A 20,729-nucleotide genomic window follows, 5' to 3' on the forward strand; every position below is an offset into this window, starting at 1 on the left:
TATTAATCTAGAATTTTTTCAAAAGGAACAGTAATTAGCTTCCCAAAGATCACAGGATGCAACTATTTAGACCACTTCCAAATGGGGATTGCCCTTTTATTGACCTTACAGAAACATAGGAACTCCTAGATGATAAAAGGACTTTCTACCATCCTTGTTCGTCACATAGAAACATAGAAAAAGAGAGGAGGCCATTCAGTCCTTCGACATTGCTCCGCCATTCATTCGGATCATGAAGGGCTAACTTTTTATTGGATTGAACCTCCATACTCCCAGATGACTGGTGGTGGTTTAACCTGAGGGCCACCACACCTCAGGCGAGGGGCAAGGTTGAGGAGGCGGGCCTTCATGAACGACCTGAGTCGGAATGGGAATTGAACCCAAGCTGTTGGCCTTGATCCGCATTCATAAACTGGCTGTCCTGCCAATTAAGCTAAACCGGCCCCCATTCATTATGATCATGTCTGATCATTCAACTCGATAGCCGGGTCCCGCCTTCCTTCCATATTCTTCGATACCCTTTGCCAAAGCGCCATACCCATCTGCTTCTTGAAAACGTACAATGTTTTGTTCTCAACTACTTCCTGCGGTAGCGAATTCCACAGGCTCCCCACTCTCTGGGTGAAGAAATGTCTCCTCGACTCTGTCCTAAACGGTCCCGTGTCCTCAGACTGTGACCCTTGGTTCTGGACATCCCCCACCATCGGGAACATCCTTCTTCCATCTACCCTGTCTCGTCCTGACAACTGATTTGTTGATTCATTGCAATCAAACTCTGTCGCTTGACCTACAAAAGATCCAAACAGGACGTGAGGAAAATCCTAGTAGTCAAGAGCTTCGGGGACTGTCGGTCCAAACACACCTGTTCCTCCCAAGCATGCTGCACTTGACACAAATAGTATCTCAAACGCACATGCACTGTACCGAAAATGTTATTTTCCAAAATAATGAATGAGTCAATACTATCTGTTTCCACCTTCTCCACAGGCAGGCAATTCCATCGATCAATAACTCGTTCACTGTAATGTTTTTTTCCATAGATTAGTTTTGATTGGGGACACAGTGAAATAGCTTCTAAAGGGCAAGCTATGAGTTTAAACTGTGCACCAGAACACAAATACTGTACAGTCAGTTCAAGGTTGTAACCTTATCTTCATTAGTCTATACACAAACAATCTAAAACTCTCAATCAGATTTGAGACTTACACCCAGGCATCCATTGTTCTACACATACGTAACTTGCCAAAAATCCCAGGTTGGGCAAAAGGACCTTCTTTGGAAAATAAATTTCACCACACATATTCTCACTCTCAAAAGTACTCTTGACTTTTGTTTGAGAACTTGAACATAACCTCCAGTCAGCGAGGGCTACAGGCTCACAGTCCGGCTGTTCACAACTATACCTGGACTACGTTGGTTTGCTTGCCAAAGTCGCTCTGATATTCAGGAAAAAGCTGGTCCAGCTCATTCACTCCTTCCAACTCATCCATTGACTGGTCACAACTCAGCACTTGATCCAGATCGGAAACCTGTTCACAACATAATAGTTACACTGTGGCATAAAGTATTTACAGTAGACCTCTGAGTAAAGGCTCTTAATATTTCTTCTTAATTCACCTCCCAACAAGCACATCTAGCACTTTATGGCGTTCATCAAGTAGAACACGGGGTAAAAGGTAACCAGTGAGATATTGACATTATGGAGGAATTGCAGATTAAAGATAAAAAGAAAGAATTTGCTCACATCTGGTCTCATTTATAAAAAATCAGCCAACTCAGCAAGGGTCAGGGATTCAACCTGTAGCTCTGTAATACACCATTCAGTGAGTGCACTTTTCCACAGGGGGAACCCACACATGATTTTCCCACAATCAGTGGGGAAGGGACATGTTGTATTTCACTCTAGGCTCACTAAGCCCCAACAACCACCCATCTTCTATTTCCAGTAGTGATGGAAGTTGCCCGGATAAGAGAGTCACTCTCTCTCACTCTCCTGCCTCCCACATTCAACTAGGTGTGCATCTGTATCCTCGCTCCCTTAAATATGCCTTGCACTATCAGTGGGTTTACACCCCCCCCCCCCCCCCCCCCCCCCCCCCCAAGTATCCCAGCTGTCTTCTCATCAGCTGCTCAATAGAATCTCTTAATTTTCTCCGCTCTCCCGTTGAATTGTGTTGCAGTCCGACATTGGCAGCACGGTAGCCTTGTGGATAGCACAATTGCTTCACAGCTCCAGGGTCCCAGGTTCGATTCCGGCTTGGGACACTGTCTGTGCGGAGTCTGCACGTCCTCCCCGTGTGTGCGTGGGTTTCCTCCGGGTGCTCCGGTTTCCTCCCACAGTCCAAAGATGTGCAGGTTAGGTGGATTGGCCATGATAAATTGCCCTTAGTGTCCAAAATTGCCCTTAGTGTTGGGTGGGGTTACTGGGTTATGGGGATAGGGTGGAGGTGGTGACTTTGGGTAGGGTGCTCTTTCCAAGAGCCGGTGCAGACTCGATGGGCCGAATGGCCTCCTTCTGCACTGTAAATTCTACGATTGGTTCTCTCTCTCTCTCTCTCCCTAAATTCAACGATGTCGGTTTCTCACTTTACCTCTTTAACCGGGTTCAAAGGAGCATCTCCCTCACTCTTTCTCCCTCTCATGCTATCTCCATCAAGAATCTTCCTCTTTTCCTTCGGACAGTCACTGGAGCCCAAGCCATATGGCGGTGCTTGAGATTGTGACCCTTTCTATCAGAGGTGATGAGCCTGCATATGTTCTTTGTTTACAATAAGGAGCATACATTGAGCCTCCATATATATATATATATGTATATATATATATATGTGTGTGGGTGGGGGGGGGGGGGGGGGTGTTGTAACCCCAAGTGTAATAATCAGAGTCAACTTAGGGGAAGGGAATAGGGAAGGTGGTGTTATCATTAAGTTTGCCATAGTTATTTTGTTACTTTTCCGTATCTTTTATATTTAATTTTAAACAGAAGATCGTAGCGCACGAGAGGTCTGTTCGGCTGTATTTCAATTGTTTTGATGTAAAATTGGATAGAAAACAAGAAAGACTTGCATTTATATAGCGCCTTTCACAACCACCAGGCACCCCAAATTGCTTTGCAGCCAGTGAAGCACCTTCAAGGTGTGGCCGCTGTTGTAATGTGGGAAAATTCAAATGTTGAGTCAATTTTAGATGCAATTTGATTGGGAAAAAAATTTAAATTGGCCAACGATGAAAGTGGAAATAGCCAACTGGAAAGGAGAAATCCCAGAGACTTAACTAATGAGGAAATGGAAAACTGGCAGACTCAAGAGGACGTGATTTTGCCAATGGTCGAAACAGGCAGAACACATTATTATAAACGTCTCCTTTTCCTCTCCCGTTTCTCCATAAGGACTTATGGGAGCAGGAGAACGCATGGCCCATTAAGCCTGCTTCACCATCCATGATGATCATACATAGAACATACAGTGCAGAAGGAGGCCATTCGGCCCATCGAGTCTGCACTAACCCACTTAAGCCCTCACTTCCACCCTATCCCCATCTAACCTTTTTGGACACTAAGGGCAATTTATCGTGGCCAATCCACCCAACCTGCACGTCTTTGGACTGTGGGAGGAAACCGGAGCACCCGGAGAAAACCCACGCACACACGGGGAGAACGTGCAGACTCCGCACAGAGAGTGGCCCAGCGGGGAATTGAACCTGGGATCCTAGCGCTGTGAAGCCACAGTGCTATCCACTTGTGCTATCGTGCTGCCCCCTGGAAAAGACAGAAAATGTAAGAATTGAGATCACGGCTGATCTTTGGCTTCGATTCCACTTTCCCACTCCTCATACCCCTAGTCACTGCTCAGTCTTGCCCCTCACTTGGAGTACTGTGCAGGTCTGATCTCCACATCTTTAGGATACAAGACCAGGCCCCAACATTTGTTACGGTAGCGGACAAGAACCCCAAACAATTTATTTCAATTTGTAAAACTGTGAGGAAAGGATACTTCACCCCAGGAGTGATGATTCTGACCAATAGGTATCTTTTATGTTAAAACAAACTTTAATTTAAACACAGAATTAACCACATTAACAGCAAAGAAAATAGCTTTACAATTATCAGTTAAACAGTTCTGGGAAAAACTTAAAACTTACTTACTATATGAAAATTGCTTATTGTCACAAGTAGGCTTCAATGAAGTTACTGTGAAAAGCCCCTAGTCACCACATTCCGGCGCCTGTTCGGGGAGGCTGTTACGGGAATTGAACCGTGCTGCTGGCCTGCCTTGGTCTGCTTTCAAAGCCAGCGATTCAGCCCTGTGCTAAACCGCCTGTTACAAATTCCAATTAAGCAACTCAGTACAGTTCAAACGCCACTTATAATAAAATTAACAAAACACGTTTATTTGCTTCCTTGTGTAGAGATTTTTTGGAGCGAGTTCCCTTCACGAGCAGGTTCAGTACACTTCTGCTCAACTTAACAGCATTTGGCAAAACTGCTGTTCAACTTAAAATTCTTCTATCTTATCTGACTCAAATCCTATGGCAAACTACAAAACTACAGACAAACCTGCCCTTCCCATTAATTCCATAATCTGCATCCCACTAAGATGCCACGTAACTTGCTTAGCTAGGACGAAATGCCACCCTTTATAAAGTATTTACAGGTGTGCGAGGTGCTCGAGAAGCCCAGCGAATCATACCCATATGTTTTGGTCATGCCCGGCACTACAGGGGTTTTGGATGGGGGTGACAAAGGTGCTTTCAAAAGTAGTAGGAGTCCGGGTCGAACGAAGCTGGGGGTTGGCTATATTTGGGGTTGCACAAGAGCCGGGAGTGCAGGAGGCGAGAGAGGCCGATGTTTTGGCCTTTGCATCCCTAGTAGCCCGGCGCAGGATATTGCTAATGTGGAAAGAAGCCAAGCCCCCGGGGGTGGAGACCTGGATAAATGACATGGCGGGGTTTATAAAGCTAGAGCGGATTAAGTTCGTCCTAAGGGGGTCGGCTCAAGGGTTCACCAGGCGGTGGCAACCGTTCGTCGAATACCTCGCAGAAAGATAGACGGAATGGGAAAAAGAAGGCAGCAGCAGCAGCCCAGGATCGGCGGGGGGGGGGGGGGGGGGGAGGAGGAACCAGAAGGACTCTCAGGGTTGTTAATATATACTGTATAGTATGTATAGGTCGTTGCTACAGATAATTATATATTGGACTGTTAAATTATATTTTTGGAGAGTGTTACTTGTGACAAGGCAGTTGCCAATTAGAGCTAGTTTTCATTTTTGTTATTTATTATTTATTCATTTTTTGTTTATAAAATAGGTCATTGTTATTTGTGTTGTTATAATATTGTGTAAAGGATGCACAATGTACTGTGTTGGTTGACCAAAAATTTTCAATAAAATATTTAATAAAAAAAAATATAAAGTATTTACTCTCCAGGGAATCTCTAGCAATCATAACAATATCCCATTAGCCCATTATCTATAACTAAGTAAGTGGTTGGAATCAATGACATCACCTTCTACGATGCCTTAATTACAGCTTTAGCAGACACACAGTCTGGATACCTTAACCTAGGTTCTTTAATAATATTGCTGCAACAAATATATACTGTATGCCAGACTTTTAAAAACACTACTGCAACAAATATAAAATATAATGTATAACAATGTCTACATTCAATCATCACAAAATTACGACAAGGACAAGATGCAAAAAGGGTTTACTGGACTGAAAACAGAACAATTATACCCATCAGGAACGATTAAACAGGCTGGCTCTCTTTTCTCTGGAGAGGATTGAGGGGTGGTCCCAAAGAGGTCTTTTTAAATTGTGATAGGGCAGACGGAGTGATCAAAACTAAGAGCCATGAATTTAAGACAATCACTTATAGATCTAAAGGTGAACTAAGAAGAAACGTCTTAATCCAGAGAGCGGTTAGAATATGAAACTCACTATCCCAGGTAGTAGAGATAAACAGTGCAGATGAACCCAAGTGGAAGCTTCTCATTGTTGTCAGCTGTCCTTAATTCAAGGATGCAAGTCTACTCAGAGTCGCTGCCATGGGACTTCATGTGACTGAGCAGGCCGATTCTTGACAAACACGTCTTTAGGTACATGGGGCAGGACGTCCCACCAGGTAATAGGATCCGGAGTGCATAATTTGCTTCTTTTCCTTTCCTTCTCTGCTGCCACTCTGCCTCATCCTTAAATTGCTGTGAGTCAAAGCATGGCGCAGCACCATTTTCAATAATTGGTCGTAAGCTCTTCCCACTCATTAACGTCAATGCTGCTGGGGTTCAAGAGAACTTCAGTGTGTATGGAGTGAAACCTATATCAGCGACACAGAAGAGCGCTAGAGAGTCCACCAGATATGCTTCCATTGCCTCCCTTGGATTCAGCAGGGGCTTTGTCGAATAAATGTTAGTGACCTTCCTGAAACCAGTTCCACAAGCATTTAGGCAAAACTCCTGCAAAAAGTCAACTACAATGGACTGGACACCACTTCCAGATGGCCAAAAGCCATCTCCACCAAGACCTGATTTCTCAACTCTCAAGTGGCCAGTGTTCCAAGGGAGGACCAAGGAAATGCCTCAAGGACACTCTGGAGTGGAAGCTGGATAAGAGTAAAAGTAACATACGGGTATGTTGAGGGGGTTAGATGAAGAAGGGCGAAAGGAGACTCATTTGGAGCACAAGCACATATTGGGGTGAGATGCCTTGTTCCTATGCTGCAGGCACTGTGTAATACAGGCATTGGCACTGCTTCCATGTTACTAATGTCCCTGCCATGTTTGACGGTCATCATGCATCAACCTGCATCAGTTACTCCCAGATCCTTCACAGACACAACAGGCTCCCTCATATACTTTTACATCTGGTCACTGAATATCTCTGGAACTTCAATAATTGAACTCAACACATACCTGCATAAAAATTACACTGCTGTGAGATCTAATAGTAAACCTACTAATGAGATACTCTCTTCCATTCATTTAATGGGGGGAAAAAAAGGATAAATATTCTAACGCCGTTTCCTCATGCCCATCCAATATTAACTGTTCTGCGTATAAAATTAATCTCTGATACTAGGGTATAGGGAGAAGGTTGTGGGATGATCCAACTGATGTGTTTAAAATGGTAAGAAGATAGGCGGCACGTGGCAAGGTGGTTAGCACTGCTGCCTACGGCGCTGAGGACCCGGGTTCAAATCCTGGCCCTGAGTTACTGTCCGTGTGGAGTTTGCACATTCTCTCCGTGTCAGCATGGGTTTCACCTCCACAACCCAAAGATGTGCAGGGTAGGTGGATTGATCACACAAAATTGCCCCTTAATTGGAAAAAAATAATAATTGGGTACTCTAAATTTATTAAAAATAAATGATAAAAAGATTTAATATGATAAGTGAAGAGAAACTATTTCCTCTAGTGGGAGAGCCCAGCACAAGGATATAACCTTAGAATAAACTCAACCATTCAGAATACAGTTCATAACATGGAGTGCCAGAACAGAGAACAAACAGTGCAAAAGGAGGCCATTTGGCCCATCGAGTCTGCACCTACCTACTTAACCACTTCCACCCTGTCCCCGTAACCCAATAACCCTTCCTAACCTTTTTGATCACTAAGGGCAATTTATCACGGCCAATCCACCTGACCTGCACGCCTTTGGACTGTGGGAGGAAACCGGAGCACCCGGAGGAAATCCACGCAGACACGGGGAGAAAGTGCAGACTTTGCACAGACAGTGACCCAGCGGGGAATCGAACCTGGGAAGCCACAGTGCTAGCCACTTGTGCTACCGTGCTGCCCGAAATGGGGAATTCCCTCCTCACAATGCTGTTGGTGCTGACCAATTAAAACTTGAGATTGAGATTGGGGTATATTTTTGTGAGGTAAACATATCAAGGGTTATGGAGCAATGGTGGGTAAATGGGATCAATTTATCAGGGCTGATTTAGTCAGACTAAGTGGCTGACTAAGGGACAGAACAGGCCTGAGGGGTCAAATGGCCCTCACCAGTTCCTATGTTCTAAAGGCGCCAAGAGCCTTCTGGTATCTCTCCCGTCCTTCAAGGTGGAGTCTCAACAGTGAAGGGCTGGTTGGCTATTCAACCACAATGATAAGGAACCATCTCATCTCACTCCACCCTATCCTGGCTGCACAGGTACATTCAATTAATAATGATCACGAGCCTGGTCAGGAATGCCGAGACCTGTTGTAATGTCTGGCCCAGGTCAGCTGCTTCAACACAGATTGGCAGCTAAATTTAGGACTTTGCTGTTCCATCTAGCTCGGTTGCCACCTGGCAATATATTTGCTAACTAATCCATTGGCTGTCCACGTGTCTGCCTGTGTTTTGGTTCTCTACCCATGTCACTGTTTATGGGCAACAGCTCAGGCAACGTGTCCTATCCCTCTGACTACTCCATTGGTCGATTTCGGCGGGAGAACAGCTGGTGAGTCAGTTTCAGCGGGAGCATTGCGGAAGTGGCTGCTGGGAGGTAAGTCAACCTTTAAAAGCACTTGTCTTTGCAGGGGCAGGCCAGTCGATTTCGGCGTGAGAACAGCTGGTGAGTCAGTTTCAGCGGGAGCATTGCGGAAGTGGTTGCTGGGAGGTAAGTCTGTCCTTTAAAAGCACTTGTCTTTGCAGGGGCAGGCCAGTCGATTTCGGCGGGAGAACAGCTGGTGAGTCAGTTTCAGCGGGAGCATTGCGGAAGTGGCTGCTGGGAGGTAAGTCAACCTTTAAAAGCACTTGTCTTTGCAGGGGCAGGCCAGTCGATTTCGGCGTGAGAACAGCTGGTGAGTCAGTTTCAGCGGGAGCATTGCAGAAGTGGTTGCTGGGAGGTAAGTCTGTCCTTTAAAAGCACTTGTCTTTGCAGGGGCAGGCCAGTCGATTTCGGCGGGAGTGGAGCTGGCTGGTTAGTCAATTTCAGCAGGAGCTGAGAATTTTTCTTTTTTTTTTTAAATTAGTTTTTTAGGCGGGAACAGGAAGTCGACCCGCGGACGTCTGGGAAGACCCTCACCAATAAATTCTGGTGGAGAGGAAACCCGAGACACTACACGTGTAGTGTCTCCCACCCGCCCTCCTCCTCTAACCTAATAATAAAACCCATTGGTCTGAGGTAAGTACCATATTTTATTATATTATTATTATTTTTTATAAAAATTTAATTTAGTTGTTAGCCAGATCTTGGTAGAAAGTTAGAGGAATGGCAGGGAAGGGAGTGCAATGTTCCTCCTGCAGGATGTTTGAGGTGAGGGATGCAGTTAGTGTCCCTGCTGATTTTACCTGCAGGAAGTGCTGCCATCTCCAGCTCCTCCAAGACCGCGTTAGGGAACTGGAGCTGGAGTTGGAAGAACTTCGGATCATTCGGGAGGCAGAAGGGGTCATAGATAGCAGCTTCAGGGAATTAGTTACACCAAAGATTGGAGATAGGTGGGTAACTGTAAGAGGGACTGGGAAAAAGCAGTCAGTGCAGGGATCCCCTGCGGTCGTTCCTCTGAGAAACAAGTATACCGCTTTGGATACTTGAGGGGGGGACGACTTACCAGGGGTAAGCCATGGGGTACGGGCCTCTGGCACGGAGTCTGTCCCTGTTGCTCAGAAGGGAAGAGGAGCAGAGCATTAGTAATTGGGGACTCTATAGTCAGGGGCACAGATAGGAGATTTTGTGGGAGTGTGAGAGACTCACGTTTGGTATGTTGCCTCCCAGGTGCAAGGGTACGTGATGTCTCGGATCGTGTTTTCCGGGTCCTTAGGGGGGAGGGGGAGCAGCCCCAAGTCGTGGTCCACATTGGCACTAACGACATAGGTAGGAAAGGGGACAAGGATGTCAGGCAGGCTTTCAGGGAGCTAGGATGGAAGCTCAGAACTAGAACAAACAGAGTTGTTATCTCTGGGTTGTTGCCCGTGCCACGTGATAGTGAGATGAGGAATAGGGAGAGAGAGCATTTAAACACGTGGCTACAGGGATGGTGCAGGCGGGAGGGATTCAGATTTCTGGATAACTGGGGCTCTTTCTGGGGAAGGTGGGACCTCTACAGACAGGATGGTCTACATCTGAACCTGAGGGGCACAAATATCCTGGGGGGGGAGATTTGTTAGTGCTCTTTGGGGGGGTTTAAACTAATGCAGCAGGGGCATGGGAACCTGGATTGTAGTTTTAGGGTAAGGGAGAATGAGAGTATAGAGGTCAGGAGCACAGATTTGACGTCGCAGGAGGGGGCCAGTGTTCAGGTAGGTGGTTTGAAGTGTGTCTACTTCAATGCCAGGAGTATATGAAACAAGGTAGGGGAACTGGCAGCATGGGTTGGTACCTGGGACTTCGATGTTGTGGCCATTTCGGAGACATGGATAGAGCAGGGACAGGAATGGATGTTGCAGGTTCCGGGGTTTAGGTGTTTTAGTAAGCTCAGAGAAGGAGGCAAAAGAGGGGGAGGTGTGGCGCTGCTAGTCAAGAGCAGTATTACGGTGGCGGAGAGGATGCTAGATGGGGACTCTTCTTCTGAGGTAGTATGGGCTGAAGTTAGAAACAGGAAAGGAGAGGTCACCCTGTTGGGAGTTTTTTTATAGGCCTCCTAATAGTTCTAGGGATGTAGAGGAAAGGATGGCGAAGATGATTCTGGATATGAGCGAAAGTAACAGGGTAGTTATTATGGGAGACTTTAACTTTCCAAATATTGACTGGAAAAGATATAGTTCGAGTACATTAGATGGGTCGTTTTTTGTACAGTGTGTGCAGGAGGGTTTCCTGACACAATATGTTGACAGGCCAACAAGAGGCGAGGCCACGTTGGATTTGGTTTTGGGTAATGAACCAGGCCAGGTGTTGGATTTGGAGGTAGGAGAGCACTTTGGGGACAGTGACCACAATTCGGTGACGTTTATGTTAATGATGGAAAGGGATAAGTATACACCGCAGGGCAAGAGTTATAGCTGGGGGAAGGGCAATTATGATGCCATTAGACGTGACTTGGGGGGGATAAGGTGGAGAAGTAGGCTGCAAGTGTTGGGCACACTGGATAAGTGGGGCTTGTTCAAGGATCAGCTACTGCGTGTTCTTGATAAGTATGTACCGGTCAGACAGGGAGGAAGGCGTCGAGCGAGGGAACCGTGGTTTACCAAGGAAGTGGAATCTCTTGTTAAGAGGAAGAAGGAGGCCGATGTGAAGATGAAGTGTGAAGTTTCGGTTGGGGCGATGGATAGTTATAAGGTAGCGAGGAAGGATCTAAAGAGAGAGCTAAGACGAGCAAGGAGGGGACATGAGAAGTATTTGGCAGGAAGGATCAAGGAAAACCCAAAAGCTTTCTATAGGTATGTCAAGAATAAGCGAATGACTAGGGAAAGAGTAGGACCAGTCAAGGACAGGGATGGGAAATTGTGTGTGGAGTCTGAAGAGATAGGCGAGATACTAAATTAATATTTTTTGTCAGTATTCACTCAGGAAAAAGATAATGTTGTGGAGGAGAATGCTGAGCCCCAGGCTAATAGAATAGATGGCATTGAGGTACGTAGGGAAGAGGTGTTGGCAATTCTGGACAGGCTGAAAATAGATAAGTCCCCGGGACCTGATGGGATTTATCCTAGGATTCTCTGGGAGGCCAGGGAAGAGATTGCTGGACCTTTGGCTTTGATTTTTATGTCATCATTGGTTACAGGAATAGTGCCAGAGGACTGGAGGACAGCAAATGTGGTCCCTTTGTTCAAAAAGGGGAGCAGAGACAACCCCGGCAACTATAGGCCGGTGAGCCTCACGTCTGTAGTGGGTAAAGTCTTGGAGGGGATTATAAGAGACAAGATTTATAATCATCTAGATAGGAATAATATGATCAGGGATAGTCAGCATGGCTTTGTGAAGGGTAGGTCATGCCTCACAAACCTTATTGAGTTCTTTGAGAAGGTGACTGAACAGGTAGACGAGGGTAGAGCAGTTGATGTGGTGTATATGGATTTCAGCAAAGCGTTTGATAAGGTTCCCCACGGTAGGCTATTGCAAAAAATACGGAGGCTGGGGATTGAGGGTGATTTAGAGATGTGGATCAGAAATTGGCTAGCTGAAAGAAGACAGAGGGTGGTGGTTGATGGGAAATGTTCAGAATGGAGTACAGTCACAAGTGGAGTACCACAAGGCTCTGTTCTGGGGCCGTTGCTGTTTGTCATTTTTATCAATGACCTAGAGGAAGGCGCAGAAGGGTGGGTGAGTAAATTTGCAGACGATACTAAAGTCGGTGGTGTTGTCGATAGTGTGGAAGGATCTAGCAGGTTACAGAGGGATATAGATAAGCTGCAGAGCTGGGCTGAGAGGTGGCAAATGGAGTTTAATGTAGAGAAGTGTGAGGTGATTCACTTTGGAAGGAATAACAGGAATGCGGAATATTTGGCTAATGGTAAAGTTCTTGAAAGTGTGGATGAGCAGAGGGATCTAGGTGTCCATGTACATAGATCCCTGAAAGTTGCCACCCAGGTTGATAGGGTTGTGAAGAAGGCCTATGGAGTGTTGGCCTTTATTGGTAGAGGGATTGAGTTCCGGAGTCGGGAGGTCATGTTGCAGCTGTACAGAACTCTGGTACGGCTGCATTTGGAGTATTGCGTACAGTTCTGGTCACCGCATTATAGGAAGGACGTGGAGGCTTTGGAGCGGGTGCAGAGGAGATTTACCAGGATGTTGCCGGTATGGAGGGAAAATCTTATGAGGAAAGGCTGATGGACTTGAGGTTGTTTTCGTTGGAGAGAAGAAGGTTAAGAGGAGACTTAATAGAGGCATACAAAATGATCAGGGGGTTGGATAGGGTGGACAGTGAGAGCCTTCTCCCGCGGATGGATATGGCTGGCACGAGGGGACATAACTTTAAACTGAGGGGTAATAGATATAGGACAGAGGTCAGAGGTAGGTTCTTTACGCAAAGAGTAGCGAGGCCGTGGAATGCCCTACCTGCTACAGTAGTGAACTCGCCAACATTGAGGGCATTTAAAAGTTTATTGGATAAACATATGGATGATAATGGCATAGTGTAGGTTAGATGGCTTTTGTTTCGGTGCAACATGGTGGGCCGAAGGGCCTGTACTGCGCTGTATTGTTCTATGTTCTATGTTCTATTGGGGGCTAACCCCTACACCCTGACTTTGCCTCATTTCCAACTGGCACACAGAGGTGAAGATTTGCATGGCTTCAGAGGCCCTCTGTCCAAGCCTTGGCTTATTGGGCGAGGGCACAGTGTAGTGCGATATGAAGTCCTGCTGCTCTCAGAATTCAGATGCTACTTTTGACACGTTTTGGGGGGAAAGGTGGGGGGGGGGGGGGGGGGGGGGGGGGGGGGAGGCTTTAAACTGAAGTCCCATCTGTCTTCTCAGGGAGGTGTAAAATATCCCATTGTACTAACTTGGAGAAGAGCAGGAGAGTTCTCCTGGGTATCCAAGCCAACATTTATCCCTCAACTAACATCACTAAAATCAGGCAGCGTGGCAATTGGGTTATCCCAAAAAGTGGCCAATGAGAAACATCAACCAGAAACATAGTAGCATAGAAAATAGGAGCAGGCCATTCGGCCCTTCAAGCCTGTGCCACCATTCAATATGATCATGGCTGATCCTCTATATCAACACCATACTCCCACACTCTCCCCAATGGACACAAAGATCCTTTACTCTTCCATGAAATGTGGGTGGTGCTAGAAAGGTCAGCAGTTGTTACCCATCCCCAATTGACCTTGGACTATTGCAGAGGGGCAGTTACGAGTCAACCACATTGCTGTGGGTCTGGACTCACATGTAGGCCGGAGCAGGTAAGGGTGTCACTTCCCTAAAGGACATGAGTGAACCAGATGAGCTTTTACCCAGAGTTATTTTTTAATTCCAGATTTTATTAATTGAATTTAAATTCCACCAGCTGCCATGGTGGGATTTTTTTGAACGCATGTCCCCTGAGCATTCGACTGGGTTATTACCACTACACCACTGCTTCCCTCTCTCTCTACCCCACCCCTCCCCAAAGATAACAACAATAACAATCTTTATTATTGCCACAAGTAGTCTTACATTAACACTGCAATGAAGTTACTGTGAAAATCCCCTCGTCTCCACATTCCGGCACCTGCTCGGGTACACAGAGGGAGAATTCAGAATGTCCAAATTACCTGACATGAGTGAACTCTTTCGGGACTTGTGGGAGGAAACCGGAGCTCCCGGAGGAAACCCACGCAGACATGGGGAGAACGTGCCGACTCCGCACAGACAGTGACCCAAGCGGGAATGGAAGCTGGGACCCTGGCACTGTGAAGCAACAGTGCTAACCACTGTGCTACCGTGCTGCCCATTTCAGGATTAGTGATTTCAGGATTACTACCAGTGCCATGTGCTAGTCAGAGTAGAAATAGCAGGATATATCAGATAAATACTTGGTTGAAGAGATGGTGTGAGGGGAGGGTTTCAGTTTATGGGGCATTAGGACCAGTTTTGGGGGAGGTAGCACTGGACAGGTTACACCTAAGCAGGACCAGGACTGATGTCCTTGCTAGAGCGATGGGGGAAGAGTTTAAACTAATATGGCAGGGGTGTGGGAGCTTATGTAAGGGTCCAGAGCATTGGCAATCAAGCACAAGAGAAAAAGACAGCAAGGAGAATAAGAAAAGTGATAGGCAGAGTAATCAAGGGCCAGAATCAGATAAAGAAACAGTGAGGTAGACAAGTCCCCAGGGCCGGATGGGATCTATCCCAGGTTACTGCAGGAGGTAAGAGGAGAAATAGCTGGGGCCTTAGCAGATATCTTCACATCCTCTTTGACCACAGGCGAGGGTCCAGAGGACTAGAGAATAGCCAATGTTATTCCCTTGTTCAAGAAAGGAAATAGGGATAATCCAGCAAATTACAGGCCGGTGAGCCTGACATCAGTGGTGGGGAAGCTTTTGGAAAAGATACTGAGGGACAGGATATGCACATTTGGAGGAAAATGGACTGGTTACTGATAGATGCTGCCACCCCTGCATTTATTTTATGCTTTTATTTCAGATTTCCAACATCCGCCGTATTTCTATTTAAGCTGGTTATCACGCTGTTCATTGTGAGACCTTGCTGTGTGCAAATTGGCTGCCACATTTCCTACATTACAAGAGTGGGCACATTTTAAAAGTACTTCACTGGCTGTAAAGTGCTTCGGAAAATCGAGAATGATGCTATAGAAACGTAAATCATTCTGATCTCGCGGGGAACCATAGTTCCAACTGTTGACAATCATTCGAGCCCTGGTCAGAAATGCCAGGCTGGCACTACCAGCACCAAGAGAGCACAGGATCAGTCTCTGCAGCCAAACAGAGTTGTTGGCACAGCTGTAGCATATGGAAGGATGGCTGCTGCATTCTGAAGGATTCCCCTGCCCAGGAATACTCAGAGAGGTCGCAAGGCAAGGTGACCACAAGATCAGCCGCCACCGCTACTTACATCTGGTTTCGTGTCGACAACGTCCACCTCCACATTGACCTCTGCCTGCAGGATTTTCTGTTTGGTCTGCTCGATGGCCAGGCTGAGTTTGTTAATATACGACTGCAGTTCCTCGGCAGAGTCCATGCTCATTTCCAACAGAGCTCGCTTGAATTGTTCAGTCATGCCTTCTTCCAACAGCTCCTAAAGGAACAAAGACAGGACAATAATACACTGTGATGAACAAGCTTGCTGCTAAAAAAGATCTGCCCCATTCTGCCAAGGCAAATGAGCTTGATAGTGGGGAATAATATTATATATATATATATATATATATATATATATTTTGCGTTCATGTAGATCTCATCATTGTTAGATGCAAAATAAACTACTAGCTCAGCAATGGGCCTTAATGGCAACTCAAGGTACTTGCATCAGTTTAACATTTCTATTTCATATACCAACTGATCAGAACAGGGCTCGCCAATTAGCGCTATATTATGGTCACTTTTGAACTCTCCCAAGGACATCACTCCCAATATATAAGGCTGCATTCAGAACCGGATCCTACAAATGAAAAGCTCCCTCCTTAGGTTCCACAACCAAAAGAGAAAATGCTGGAAAATCTCAGCAGGTCTGGCAGCATCTATAAGGAGAGAAAAGAGCCAACGTTTCGAGTCCAGGTGACCCATTGTCAAAGCTAAAAGGCATAGAAAGTGGGAAATATTTATACTGTGCAGTGAGGGAATGAAAGATGCGTCATAGCCACAGAAACCAAGGGAACAGAGTGCTAATGGCAGTCCCCAGAGAACAAAAGGTGTCAAAGGCCAAAAAGCAGAGAAACTAAAATCAAAGGATAAGCTGTGACAGATGTAGATGCGGGGGGGAGGGGAGACATGGGTGGGAGAGAGGTAAAATGAGAAAAGGGGGGGGAAGCAAAGGGGAGAAAAGGTAAGGAAAGGGGGATAAAATAGGAGGAAAGAATGGGAGGGGGAATATATATATATATATATATATATATATAAAAAAGACAAGAAAGAAAGAAAAGTTAAAAAAGTTAAAATGAAATGGGATGAAAACAAAGGGGTCGAGGTGGAGTAGAGCTAATCATCTGAAGTTGTTGAGTTCGATGTTGAGACCTGGAAGGCTGTAGCGTGCATAACCGGAAGATGAGATGCTGTTCCTCCAGTTTGCGTGGAGCTTCACTGGAACATGGCAGCAGGCCAAGTGCGGACATGTGAGGGCAGCACGGTGGCACAGTGGTTAGCACTCGTGCCTCAGAGCACCGAGGTCCCAGGTTCGATCCCGGCTCTGGGTCACTGTCAGTGTGGAATTTGCACATTCTCCCCATGTTTGCGTGGGTCTTGCACCCACAACCCAAAGATGTGCAGGATAGGTGGATTGGCCACGCTAAATTGCCCCTTAATTGGAAAAAAATAATTGGGTACTCTAAATTTTGTTTTTAAAGTGCTGACATGTGGGGGGCATAGGAGTAGGGTCTTGTGTTAAAGCAAGCAACGGGAAGGTCAGGGTCCTGAATGCACACAGACCGAAGGTGCTCAGCAAAGCGATCCACCAGTCTACGTTTGGTCTCTCTGATATAGAGGAGACCACATTGGGAGCAGCAATTCAATGGACCAAATTGGAAAGAGGTGCAAGTGAAACGCTGCTTAACCTGGAATGAGTGTTTTGAGCCTGGGATGTAAAGCATGGAAGAGGTAAAGGGGCAGGTTCCGCACTTGGATATAGTTCCAGGGAGTCTTCTTAGTGCCTTGGTCAAGATTTTTCTTCACCCAACACTTCTAAAAATAAAGAGAAGAACCAGCCATTCACCTGACTGCCATCTGCGGGTATTAATGCTCCAAATTTGCTGCTGTAACAGTCACTGCATCCAACGCAGACAGAGCAAAGTGATCCCACAACCAATGGATCAAGTCAAGGCTCTGCAGTCCCACCTCGTCCAGTTGTGAACAGTGATGGACAGTGTGGTGATGTGCATCAATGTAAATGCATGTAGGCTAGCTAGACACTAGAGGGAGCACCAGAGACATCACACACACACTCAACCAATAGATCAGTTAGATAGGACATGACCAATGGACATTCACGATACACACAGAGGTGACACGACCACAGGGGGGCATTACACCAACCCATATATAAAGGACACCACACACATGATCTGCCTCTTTCCAGTGGAGACAGTCAGTGAGTAGAGACACAGGGTTGATTCAATATTGCACCCACCACATGGATTGCAGCAACTGGTTAGTCAGTCTGGGTAGCTATAGTAGGATTAGCAGTAGTGTCGAACCCGAGTAATAGAAGTGTAAATAGTTTAATAAACGTGTTGAAGTTATCTCCAAGTCTGAACCTTCCTTTGTCAAGTGCACCACAAGGAAGCCGCTTATGTTACACCTACAACATAACAAATCAGACAGTTAAATAGTAAACGACTAACCGGCAGAGGAATTCAAAGAAACATCCCCATCCTCAGCACTGGTCACATCCCAAGAACAAATAAATAAAAAGGAATCAGATGAAGCATCCCAAAACATCCACCAACACAACAAGACACTATCTAAAGAACTTGTATTTAGATAGTACTTTTCAAATACAAATGCTCCTTACTTTCACAATCAAACAATGAATGGTGGTCTTCGATCTTGGCTCACTTGTCCCACATGCAGCAAACAGTAGCTTAATTATATCCAAGGAGAGATCCAGCAAAACCCACCCAGGGTTAGAATCAAGACCCAAGTGTATATTATAAAATTCCAAGCAAGCATCTGTGCCAGCACTTACATGGGAGTGGTTGGAGCATTTGCCTGATTAGACTGAAAGGCTTCCTCGCAGCCTGCCTGCTCGGTCAGCAACTCACGCAATCCATTTGCCTCCAGAAAACAGGCTTGATCTGTTCATTAGGCTAGATTACTGGGAGGGAGTCAACATTATTCACAGACATGGAGAACCTGGGGGAGATAGCTTTCATTGTCAAAAAGAAAAATGGTGCATTTAAAGGGAAGCAGGACAAACACACGAGGGAGGAGGGAAAGGAAGGATATGCGAGCAGTGCAAGAGGAAGAAGGGTGGGAGGAGGCTCGTGTGAGGGCATAAACATCAGAATCAGTTGGGTAAAATGACCGGTTTTCGGTGCTATTCTCTCTATGTCATTAGCGTTGAAGCTCTCTCAAAAGCTCCTTTTGTCTGGCTCAGGATCACAGTGCAAGCTTCCCTCGGCACTAAACCCGTCGCTACCCTCTAGTGGCAGGGAATCAGCATGGCAGCCTGCTGCGCACCAGCAGGCGTCAAGACGCAGCCCCAGGGGCCGTTTAACTGGAGAAAAGATAACACTATTTTTCTAGACTTCTGATGCTCTTTCACCAATTTCTTAACACTTCGACAACAACAATTTTTTCGTTGATCATTATAAACAAGGGAGCTCTATAATCTTAAAAGCAACATGTGAAACGCCTGCATGAATTATTTATTTTTTCATTTCAGTCCACAAAGATTATTCATTTGTGAGCTCTGGCACTGGCTTCATGGACATCACAGCATGGTGCAAAAAGAAATTCAGGTCACCTTTCTACAGTCAGCAATATTTCCCCATCACAACATACACTGCAGATTTCATTATCTGTTCAAGTGTCCATTATTCATCCAATTATTTGTCCACATGCTTCAAGTATCAATGTTTGCGCTTCACAAGAGTGTCTGAAGTATTTGTCTGATGGACTGAAAGTTTTTGCTTTCTGCTGCCTGCCTGCTCTGTGTGCACCTCACGCAATTCATTTGTCTCCAGAAAACAATGTTGCCCCTTCCTCACACAGTGAGACACAGAAACACACACACGCCAACACACTCACACACTAATGAACGCACTTGGAAGCAAGAGAAGGAATCATTTGGAGCCTCAGCAGGATGATGTGAAAATGATCGAAAGGCTGAAATACAGCCTAGGAGGATCACCGATTCCAATAGCACAGAAGACCGCCATTCGGCCCGTCGTGCTTTGGAAAGAGCTATCCAATTCTCCTCGGGCATTATTAGCCTGGCAAGCCATCAAAATAATGATTCCGTAGTTACTTCACGGTCCTCAGCCAACACACGCTCACAAGGAGCCACAATTGAATCCTCAGATTTAATTAATGAGGGAAAATTAAATACTTTACTCTGTACCTTTAAGTCTAGCCAGGGAAGATGGACTGATTGGTACAGTCTGTTTTCACTTAATGCTACTTGAGCTTTTTAAGCAGGTAACTTGGGGATCACACTCTCCATCCAACTCCCCCTGTTGCTCCTCGTACATCAAATGCTAGCAGCAAGGAAACAAATGGTTCAAGCGTCAAGCCCGACTCGGGCACCAACACCCTCGCCCGACTCAGGCACTGGCACCCTCGCCCGACTCAGAAGGTTGTGGGTTCCAATCCACATTGTCGTGAGAATGAGGAAATGTCGCATCATCAGTTGCGCCATCTTTTGGCTGAGACACTAAACCAAGGACCTGTTCAGAGGGATGTCAAAGATTCCTCAGCATTTTAACGAGGAGGCTGAAGCTCTCCCAGAGACCTGGCCTCAACCAACACCACACAAAAATTAACCCATTTATCACACTATTGTCGGACCTCGCTGTACACAAGCTGGCTGCCATAGCTACACTTTTAAGGAGTCATTCACGGACAGTGCAATACTTTGGAACATCCGGAAGACATGAAAGGTGGACCTTTTTCCTATGGTTTGGTAGAATCTTAATAGCGGTTCACCAGCTCTTGTGAACTACCAGCATGAACACTAATGTGCCACAGCACCTTCAGTACCTGTGGCCCCGAATCCTTTACCTGGATGCTCAGCAGCCTCTCGAGCCTTTCCTGGTCAAGCTGAAGCTTTTCTTCCCTGCGCCGTGCGTTGAGCTCCTGCAGCCTGCGAATCTGCTGCTGCCTCCGTTCCATCCTCTCCTCTGCTGTCAAGGTGCTGGCCAGCAGCTTGTTGTTAAAAGGCAACTGCATCCTGTGAATATTCTCCGCGTAGAAGTCCGGGAGCTTCCACAGGTCGAGCTCTGCAAACAGGTGAATAATGGCATCAAAACATTTTTGCAGCTGCGACAGAGAACTCAAGGCACAAAATGTCTGCGTTTCTCGATTTCGCTTCTCGTGCATTCCCATTAAAAACTTTGTAACAGCAACCACAAATGGATATTTATTCCCTTTGATGTGATTTCTTTCTTTCTGATGTTTGGGACAATTGAGGTGATTTTAACAATAAAAAGTAATTCTCGCGATATGGGCATCAATGGCAAAGCTGCCATCAGTTGCACACCTCGGCTCTCTGGC

The 20,729-nt window shown here is 46.1% G+C and overlaps 1 protein-coding gene and 1 long non-coding RNA gene across 2 annotated transcripts in view; one reads left to right on the forward strand and one right to left on the reverse strand.

The window, feature by feature from the left end:
- Positions 1–15,613, forward strand: part of LOC140428555 (uncharacterized) — a 69,559-nt gene extending 53,946 nt beyond the window's left edge. The window contains exon 4 of the long non-coding RNA XR_011948813.1: positions 14,989–15,613. This is a non-coding gene — a long non-coding RNA (uncharacterized lncRNA). The remainder of the gene's footprint in view (positions 1–14,988) is intronic.
- Positions 1–20,729, reverse strand: part of actr5 (actin related protein 5) — a 45,121-nt gene that overhangs the window by 7,434 nt on the left and 16,958 nt on the right. The window contains exons 4-6 of the mRNA XM_072515156.1: positions 20,238–20,455; positions 15,418–15,600; positions 1,404–1,529 (exon numbers count right to left, since the gene is read on the reverse strand). Of these exons, the coding sequence (XP_072371257.1) occupies positions 1,404–1,529; positions 15,418–15,600; positions 20,238–20,455 (527 nt within the window). The remainder of the gene's footprint in view (positions 1–1,403; positions 1,530–15,417; positions 15,601–20,237; positions 20,456–20,729) is intronic.

The sequence above is a fragment of the Scyliorhinus torazame genome, chromosome 8, assembly GCF_047496885.1.
Source record: "Scyliorhinus torazame isolate Kashiwa2021f chromosome 8, sScyTor2.1, whole genome shotgun sequence".
Classification (NCBI taxonomy): Eukaryota; Metazoa; Chordata; class Chondrichthyes; order Carcharhiniformes; family Scyliorhinidae; genus Scyliorhinus; species Scyliorhinus torazame.